Here is a 10138-nt window from a genome sequence, read left to right on the forward strand (position 1 = left end):
CATAGTTAAATGTCTAGACAGTTTTTGTAGCTCAGTCAAAAATAATGCAAGAAGAAGTTTTTGATGTGATTTAAAGATAGATCTGAGCGTTGCCTTGGCTCTGTAATGGCACTTCAAGTTGTTTTACCCATATAAACAAACCACAGAATCTCAGCTGAATAGTAGAAATTCTGGAGGATGACATACGCTTGCCCAGCATACATGGAATAAAAACAATTCAAGTTGGAGCTTGTTCTTGTATTGTGCCGCTCAAGGAGTGATACTGGCTTTGTGTAGTTTCGTCTAAAACTGGCGGTACTGCAACATACAAGGATTTCTTTATAGATAGTCTGACATTTTAAAAAATCCAGTCCATTTTGCTGCTAATGCCTCCATACTTTTTAAGTACCATTAGTAAATGAAGCCCACTTATTACGAACATTAGGCTAGTGGAAAGCAGTACAAACTGAGCTCTGACTGTCATTCCATTAATTCATATTCAAATGATTTTCAAAGCCTGAAATAACTTGGCAGCACCCATTTTATAGGGGGAACTGTCCTCCGATCTGTGTTTATTCAGCTGTTGTACACAGTAAATTATTATCTCAGCAAATATACTGAACCACCCTGATGCACTGGTTTGTTGGAAAAGGCATTTCTGCAAACGACCAGCTTTCCATTCATTCAAGCCCCAGTGTGGAAGTAATTCAATACCTTTTTTGCCACCGTTTACATTAATATCTGTGTTATCACTGTTGATTAAGTGCTTTCAGAGCATATTGCTCTTATTTTTACCTCCCCAAAGTCACATTTTATACTACAATCAATTGATCATTCGTTTTCCAATTACACCTTTGGCATTGTAAATAACCCAAGTAGACTACAAATAATTACCTTGGCTAAACAATAGAGATAGATGATTTCAATACGCAGTTCTTCCTGCAGCTGTGTTGCAAGTTTTTGTGTTGTGTGGGGTTTTTTTTTTGGTTTTTTTTTAGATTAATATACAAGAATCCCCTAAAGGAAGGAGGGACAACTCTAAAGAGTCTGCAATAAATTTTAACAGGTTAACTGTATACCTGTTTTTATTGGTTTTTAATACTTTGTGTTATCTGAAAGACCAAATGTTTATTTTTGGTTTAGGATAACTGCCTTGAGTTATTGCTGCAATAAGAGGCAAGTTATTAGAAGCTGCTAGGTCTAATAGGATTCATCATGAATAGATAGCACAATTGTTTAGATGACTGATGCACATTGTAATCTCATAGCACTATTGTGTTGCGTTCAACTCAATTACCTCTGCAGAGGATATTATGTTGGACTCTGTGTAGGCCGTGATCACGAACAGTACTTTCCTTCCTCACTAGATGGCAGTGTGACGCTACAATGTATGGACAAAAAAGTATCACAAAGTTCCTGCTTCTAACATGACTGAACTCTATTAAGGAAAAACTCACAGAGCATCTTGCGAGTAGAAAATTAGGAGGCTGTCTTTACCATCACTAATTACTCAGTTATCACTTTTATTTTCTATGATGATAGAATCTAGATGTTAAGTTTATAAGGGTTCTCAAACCCTGGTGGTTTTCTATTAAAACCTCAAGAGCTTTGAAAGAAATTTATGTGACTGTCTATGGATTTTTTTTTTTTTACGATATCCAAAAGTCTTTTATGACTTGTAGATTAACTAAATGATTAAAGACAATAAAACCCATCTGACGACCATAAAAGTCAAATCCAATTTCTATAACTGCCCATGCATTCAAACTCACATATGCTCAGGAATATGGTGAAAAGAAGCAATTTCTAATCTCACTCCAGTATACAGTGACAATTTACAAGAGGTGACCCAGCTTCAGTGAATGTCGAGGACTGTTTTTTTTTGTTTGTTTTTGTGTGGGGGTGGGGTGGGGGGTCCCACGGCATGTATTATTTGTCTTTATCACTGCAAAAATTCATGTTCAAATAAAATCTTGTATTTTACATATAAATATGCTTTGCATCTAAGTAACAAGAACACAGTACAGGCAAGTAAATAAGGATGTTTTATTAAATGAGCCCATTCCCATAGCCTCCCACACAGCAGTATTATTAATCCTCTTGTCAACGAAATAGCTCTTCTATAAATTATGTTTCAGTGGTTGTTTGTAAAAGGAGAGAAAATGAAGGAAAAACCTGCATCTACAAAATCTTGCTGAATACAGAACAAATTGGTTCCTTTAAAATTTTCAACAAGTTTTTTCCAAAGGATAATTTCAGAATAATCTGCAGGACAAAATTTAATTTGCCACTAAAGAGAGTTATTACAATATCTGATTTTTTATAAGGTTTAGCAAAAAGGCATAAATGTGTACTATAATTTGTGGAAGTACACAGAAACCTGCATGTACACAGCAGGTGTAGCTGGGATAGCTCTCAGATGGTGTGTTGCAGGTAAAGAGGAAGGGGTGAGGGAGAGATGCAGTTGTCATAGAAGATCTGAAGATTCTGATCAACATCCATGTGATTTTTCAGAAAGTTTTCAAGCTCCTGGACCGGCATCTCATGAACACTGTTGCCCTCTTTGGCGTTCTTGGCCAAGACTGCGTGGGATGGGAAGCGGATACGAACATCGTGAGGTGAGTTGTGGTCGTAGTCAGTGCAGCAGTAAGCGGACCACACATCTTCAGGGATGGCCACACGGTCCTGGTTGTTCCGACGGATCATGTTGCCCCTGGTGGTCACTCCAGTGACGATGTAGGCAGTGCCACGGCAGAAGTTGTTGAGGCGGACCCGGATCCGCTCCTCATACTCACGCCAAGGGCCAATGTTGAACTCCCGAATCTCTGGGACCACATTGGTCAGGGTGTAAGTGGCAGCACGGTCGTGTGGAGTGGACTGGTGCTGGTCTGGGTTCAGGTGACCTCTTTCATAAAGAACCACATCAGAATAGTCATCCAGCACTGCCTGGCTGTCCTCAAACTTCATGTGCAGGTACCCAGTGGGGAACGGCAGCATGTTTCCATTTCCATCAGTTTCTGCCAGCTGGAGAGACGGGGAAGAAAACATACATGAGTCTTTTGAAAACCGAGGAAATAATATGAATACAAAATACCTCTATCATCAGTTATTAGACCAGTTGCCTATTTAAGCATCTGCCGTCTTCTTTTAAAAGTTCACCTTAGTGTGAATTACTTCATTCAACAACCTTTATCAGTACAGAAACTACTTCAGAAAGACTGACCTGTGGCTCATACATCCAAGGGTAATCCACACGTCGGTCTCCTTCTGTTTTCTTGAAGGTGTAAGCTGAGTAAACCGGGATCCGCTTTTGAGGATCATACAGGGTCACGTATCGAGGTTTGTCGGCGTAGCGTTGGCAGATCTTCTTCAGTTTGGTCTCGATGATTCCCCGTGGTGGAGTCCCCATATACAGAGAGTCCTTGCACCTCTCTACATGATTGAAATCTTGAACAACTGTTGCCGATGTAAGAAAATTGAATATCAGAGCAAAAACTAAAGGCATTAACATCTTCATCGTTGAAACGTCTCCTCGAAGTCTTGTGCTGAACCCTCTGAAAAACAGTGACAGCATGTCAGTTAAGCTTTAAATGCCACACAGCAGATATGCAAAGCAGGAATTGTGTGATTAAAGACAGGCCTCCTAATGCATGTGCAGGTCGTTTCAGCAAGACTCTGACCTACAACTTTTGAAATTATATTGACTACTGTTAGAAATGTATGGACCTGTTGAGGTTGGGTTAGGTTAGGTCCATCATCTCCATGGCCATTTAAGCAGCCTTAACGAGTTTGCTGTGAGTTCTTCTGGTGGTTATTACTTCAAATGTAGAAGCCTTTATTATTTCGATAGTGTAGTCAAGTGGTTGAGTAACAGGAAACTAGATCATTTATTTTACTAGAGGTACAATGATGTTCATAAAGATGTTTTGTGTTGTTTTTACTTGTAATTAGTATTTACATTCACTGAAATACTAGTAAGACGAAACATATGACATTGAAATGGGACATTCACAAATGCTTTACCAGTGTAATCACGAAATGCAAAACTTTCTAATCTGTCTCAGTGATGAACAAAAGGCCCACAGTGACCAGTGCGCTTCAGAGGTATTACGCTATTCAGTGTCAAAGGTGGATAAGCCAATGAGTAAAACAGAGATAAAGCATTCAAGTTTAACTGCATCATGGCAAAGAGTGTAGCCTACGTGTAGTACACATTTTCAAGTCAAGATCTTTGACTCAGTACCCACTCATGTGTCTTATTGTTAAACAAAACAGTTGTAAAATAAGTTGACAGCTACCAATAACCAGAAATAATATACTGTTGGAACTATTTTGTTTGAAGGGTTGAGTGTAAAAGGCTGACATGACACCTACCATGAACATTAAAAAGTATTTATGAAGGTTTAGGACTGTTAATATTTTGTGTGAATTGTTTTGTAATTTTTAATGCAAAGTTGCCATATTTTGGGATGTCCTTCTTGTGACAACTTCACATTCATGAACAGTTAGGGATAACATACAGGTTATCTGACTGGTGTTTATTAACTAGTCCACTGCATCTAAGGTCAAGGAACATTTTCATGATGTAAAAATAATGGTTTCATCACTGACAATGTCAGAGTGAAAGATAGTCACACATAAAGTTAAATAGTTACAGTCTGATAATGAAGCCTGCTAGCTCATTTTTATGGCAGGTTTATGACTGCACACCAGTGAGCAACAATGGAAATATAAAACTACACATGTAAAAGAAAATATCAAAACTCTATCTGGTTTAAAAGTAATAAAAGTAGGTTTACAAATGGGTTTTACATGTCCAGCGTTAGTCGTGTTGTGAAGGGGCACAATGTAGCAGCAGCTGCTGCAAAGTCCTCTAGGCTTTAATTTAGACCTCTGGACAACCAGGAGCCTCTGGTCAGTAGGCCTCAGTGACCTGATGGGAGTCTGGAAAGTTAAAAGATCAGAGGGGTAGGGAGTGCTAATCTATTTAAGCACTTAACAACAAACAATAAAATGTTCAAATCAATTCTCTCTGTAACTGAGAGCCAGTGCAGAGTGGTAAGTTCAGAAAATAGACTCACTGACGTGCCATTTTTTTGACCAGTTACAGGCAAGAAAACAGAAACTGGCAGACACATGAATAGAGACTATTGCAGTAGTTGAGCATGGACAAAACAGAGGTGTGCATCACCTTTTCAAAGTCATTGAAAGAAAGAAAAGGCTTGATCTTCAGAGGGATCCTCAGTTGGAACAAGCTAGAGCTGATAACTGCATTTATTTGCTTGTGAAAGATCAAGCTGAGGTTTTTTGGCAAAGGATCTGTTGAAGGTACCCAATAAGTCAAACGGCACCTCATAGGGTGTGTGGAGGTCCATCCTCATACTAAAATGTCAGGTAGGTTATTGTCAAGTTGGTCAAAACAAAGACATCTCTTGCAATGTCAACTTCGCATTTAAGATAACATAATTCAGTTAAAGTTGTTGTTGCATCACGGTTTTAATGGTATCAGTCAGTGTTGTGCACATCCCATTAAATACAGTGTTACTAAATATTTTATAAGCTTTTTGTACAGGTAAAGGTTTAGAGTAACAGGCCAAAGGCCCAGTTCACAGGATGGTGTGTTTTTTTAAAAATATAATGACAAGCAACAAAGTATTAGTAAAGAGACTGATGAATATAAAGAAAAAAAAACAGAAGTACTTTATAACAAATCAGGAAACTTCATTTGCAATGAAGAACAAATATTTCATAGCAAATGGCTTAGTGTTCTGCCAAAATGGGTTCTTGACCTAATTTGGCAGCTCACTGTGTACAGATCAACCAATCCATCTGAAACTGTCTCACTGTTTCCAAAGTTTTTTTGTCCTCAGCATTCCTTTACAGCTTTTGGACACTTATTGCAAACTCTTTATTTGTATATTTCTCCTCATTAAACTCATTTCCCACCAATATTTGAACATTTGTTGACTCAAGCTGAGCAATTGTCCCTCTTCAGCAGTTGTATGTTACCTTTCTGTACATTTTCTTGATTTTATACCATACAATGTTGCCACGTTATAAACAGAAAGTTGACTGATTTATCTCTCCATCCGCCGCTTGTGAAGAGCTCCTTGATCTCGTTATACATACTCTGAAGAAGGTTATCATCGAAATCAGTGTTTCTGACCAGGGTTTTTTGCACCCATGGGGGTACTTCTGCACAAGCCTTGAGGCAAAGATTTAGAAAAGTCTGCTCAACATTAGTATCTGATCTTGTTGTTAAAGTGCTTTTCCCTTGGCATCACTGTCACATCTTGAAAAGATACAATCTACTTAGCTTTAAGGGCTTCATTCTTTTTCATTTTGTCAAATTAGTCTTGAAATGTATCAACAGTCCCCGAGCCTCTTTCCATATATACCTAATGACAAGACAGTAGCAGAGTAACTAGGAGCACGTTGAATACCACATTGTAGATCTAAATTTGGACAACCATCTCTCTCCATAAAGGGCTGTCAATTCCTGAAGCCATTACCAACTCAGATCAGATTACATACAAATATAAAGTCATTCACATAAAGGTTAAGTGCTGGCTAAAAGCAAACATAACCTGTTGCCATTATTTAGCTAATTATAGTAACACACAATTAAAGCATTTTGTTGTGAGTATTCCCTTGTGCTTTCATGTCTGTGGATTTAATGTGGTCTTATGAGAACAAAGGGGTATATCTAAATTGTACTGTGTTTGCAAAAGCTGCACCAGGACAAGAGCTGAAAATGAGCAATAGTTAGAAACTCTCAGTGCAGATCATCAGTTTCATGCTCTGTATTGGAACTATGATAAACTGCATTGTCCCTGTTTAATAACATATATTTTGTTCAGTTCAAAGCTAGTTGGGAACAGTGAAGTTAAAACATTTAGTAAGATAAATGAATAAACAGTTGATATAGCTCTATGAAAGTAAGCTCTCTCATTTAAGATCAATTCAAATGAATACATGTGGGCTGTCGTGATTTTTCTGAAATTGTGGAACCCGTCAGTGGTTTCTGGTGCTGCCCTACACTGCCCTTTGATAAAGCCTGCTCTATGCAAATGGAAAGTGTTTGTCAGATTAACTGGAGCAACAATCCTTCACTGCCCTAATAAGTCAATTTGAGTGACTGAGTGTTGTTATTCATCGAGGGACCAGCCTGCCTCTCCAATCTAATCTTGAGTTATGACAATCATAACTTATGTAGCTGTGGCTGATGATGCAGTTATGTGAACAGACATTTTTCAGCTGTCAGCATTTGTACCAATTAAAATTATAAATTCAGGCCAAGTGCAGAACCAGCTCAGCTGCCCTCTGCTGCTCCTTAGTGGAAGAGGGAGAGTGTTTTACTGCTGCTGAACCGTTGTTTCGAATCACTTCTGTTGTAAAAAACGTAACTGCTGCCCTGGATTGTCCATGCAACACATTTTAGTTTTTTTCATATTGTCATTGTGTGAGTGATGGGAGGGCAGCATTTATGAGTAGTTTCTATGATTTTCAAATATTTGGCAAAATTTGTACTGTTATAAAACATGCTTGAAACAAAGTTGGTACTCGAATCAATCCATCTAAGTGTGTGTCTGTCTGTTCATTTTTTTTGGGATGGATTAAATGCTACATAAATCTGTGATTTACAGTACTTATCATACAAACCACAACATTTCAAACACCTACTTAATTTTGTCCAGGCCTCCCTCGTACAGCCAAAGCAGCTGTGATCCATGAGGCCGTGAACCCAGGACATCTAAGGGTGTCCTGGGTTCATGGCCCAGCAGATCCTTTGGTTCCCGTTGGTCGTGGGGTGAAATCTCTGTAGACTGAGTTTGTACCGGTGCATCCTGCTGCTGCTGCTACTGGATAAGATTATGATACAAGGAGATTGGAGGCCGGTTCAATGCTTAGGCATTCATGTGTAGTTTTGTTGTTGGTCTGCAATAATGTTTAGGTAGGTGGTGTATGTATAAATAAGGTCAACATGAATGCAAGGACCCAAGGTTTCCCAGCACAACATTGCATTGTAATGAGATGATTAATGTTATACACTTCGCCTGTCACAAGCTTTAATGCTGTGGCTTTCTGGTTTACATACTCAACAAAATAAATTTCCGCTATTGCTCCATGTGATCCTCAGACTGCAATTGAAAGAATGGCCGGCATCAATTTTAAAAACATGACTGGCTTATTTAATACAAGCCTAGTAGACAAGCACAAATGTGTCAGGCTGTGAAAAGATTTATTGACAAATTAAAGAAATTAGTTGTTTTTGGTATTGGGCAATCACAATGTTATGGAATACATTATGACAATATAATGAAATAGATACTTAAAAAAACATTAAAAATATTCCTACCCACTCTATCATATCTAACAAAAAAAATGACTTCACGGCAGATCTTGTTCTGTCATTATGTAATACCATCCATTGCCCACATGGAGGCAGTGTAGACTTGGTTGTTGATTGTTCCCATTTTCTGCTCCATGCGGATTAACATAAAAACATCAAATAAAACTTTTTTTTTCATCCAGCCTCAAGGCTGCATGCACAAAACTTAAAGGTAGCAAACGCTGATATTGTCACTTTGGTTTTTAATCTTCACTGATGTGTTTGAAGTATTATTCTAGTGTGGACTGTAATGTGTGATTGTATATGTATGTATGTATGCTTAAGCGTACATTTTGGAGGAGACATAGAAGATATATTTCTATTGATATTTTCCACATATATATTTGTCCCCCCAAATAAAAACTTAAAAAGCAGAGGACTTTTATTTTTTGAAAAACTGCTATAACATTCTACAAAGATGATGCAACAGTGCAAACACATGCAGTAACATAAAAATTGCCATAATGCAGAAAATAAGGTGTCTGATGTGCTTTTTTCTTTTAATCTTGCATCTCTTATTTCAGTGGCATATTGTGTCAGGAAAATGTGTTTAATGATAAAACTTTTACTGAGTATATGTTTAAAATTACTTTTGAGCTTCACAGGTAACACTACATAAAAGATTACCTGTATCTTTAGTGTATCATTTGATCCTAAGCATGACAGCTTTTTGACTCTTGCTCCCAACTCCAATCAGATTCTCCCTTTATTTGTAAACTATAGGTTTAGGCTTTCACTGAGCCACCAGGGGGCATAATTTAGCAGATTTTCTGGCCTCTAAAGCTGTCCTTGCTTAGTTCTGCACCAAAGCTTGCTGATTGGTCCAAATACCCACATGGGGTTGAGGGCTGACCAATAGAGTTTGGGCTGATCAGGGGCTGTTGCTAAGGCACTTCAGAGGCAAAAAAAAAAAAAAAAAAAAAAAAAACTGTCAGCAGTCTGCTTCCACCATTTCACTCTTACTCTCATCTGGCTCCTCATCAGCTCTCCCTCCGTCTCTACCTCTCACTGTGCTCTCAGGGCTGAAAAGCTCAGGCGGCTTTTTATTGGTCGGTGATGGGTGAAACGAGCAGAGGGGTGAGTGGTGGTTTTGCATTGTGAGCCACAAAGACTAGGCCCTCCCTCATGAACTGAGAGCTGTAGCCCCACCTCCCCTGGTTATCCTGTCACTTGACATTTGAGCTCAGCCAACACTGGCAGCCCCTCTGTCACCATTTCACTCTGCTTCACTTCTCGGTTCATCCAAGAAGACACCGGGGTATTGAGCTCCACCAAGAGCCTCAAAAAATGGGGAAACTTATGCGCTGTTCTCACCGATACTGTGCATGATGATTCTATCACCTTTTGGTTTTTATTTAGTCATTGAGCATTCTGTTTTCTGATATATATATATATATATATATATATATATATATATATATTTTTTTTTTTTTTTTTTTTTTAAATGCAGTAACAAATGTCACACAACTGTTAATGTGCATGGATGCGTGTGAATCTTTTTTTTTTTTTACAGAGAAGAACATAAAGCCAAAAAATATCGCATTCAAAGTGAAATAAGTGCTGCAGAGACACTCAGTAAAAATATCTCTCTATCAGCCCCCAAAAATACTTTTACAGCTGTGGAGAGATTTAAAATATCTCCTCGTACTGTACTGGCAGTGTTCCAACTGACTTACACACACACACACACACACGCACACACACACACACACACACACACTGTATATACACACTCGCACAGAGGAAAAGAAATAAAGAGCCCCTCAT

At 38.4% G+C, this 10138-nt stretch overlaps 1 protein-coding gene across 1 annotated transcript; it reads right to left on the reverse strand.

Annotated features, from left to right (window-relative positions):
• Positions 1-2017: 2017 nt before the first annotated feature.
• LOC111571983 (endonuclease domain-containing 1 protein) lies at positions 2018-3527 on the reverse strand. Its single transcript, XM_035950597.2, has 2 exons — positions 3203-3527; positions 2018-3003 (listed from the first exon to the last, which is right to left on the reverse strand). Exons 1-2 carry the CDS (start codon positions 3494-3496, stop codon positions 2395-2397), a joined length of 903 nt encoding a protein of 300 aa, XP_035806490.1. The 5' UTR covers positions 3497-3527; the 3' UTR covers positions 2018-2394.
• Positions 3528-10138: the final 6611 nt, after the last annotated feature.

Source organism: Amphiprion ocellaris, chromosome 14 (genome assembly GCF_022539595.1).
Source record: "Amphiprion ocellaris isolate individual 3 ecotype Okinawa chromosome 14, ASM2253959v1, whole genome shotgun sequence".
Classification (NCBI taxonomy): Eukaryota; Metazoa; Chordata; class Actinopteri; family Pomacentridae; genus Amphiprion; species Amphiprion ocellaris.

Bases quoted from the DNA above. Each gene is read 5' to 3' on its own strand.
- LOC111571983 (XM_035950597.2), bottom strand. From the start codon at position 3,496: ATGAAGATGTTAATGCCTTTAGTTTTTGCTCTGATATTCAATTTTCTT. The intron at 3,004-3,202 runs GTCAGTCTTTCT...CCGTCTCTCCAG, and splicing joins CTTGGATGTATGAGCCACAG to CTGGCAGAAACTGATGGAAA.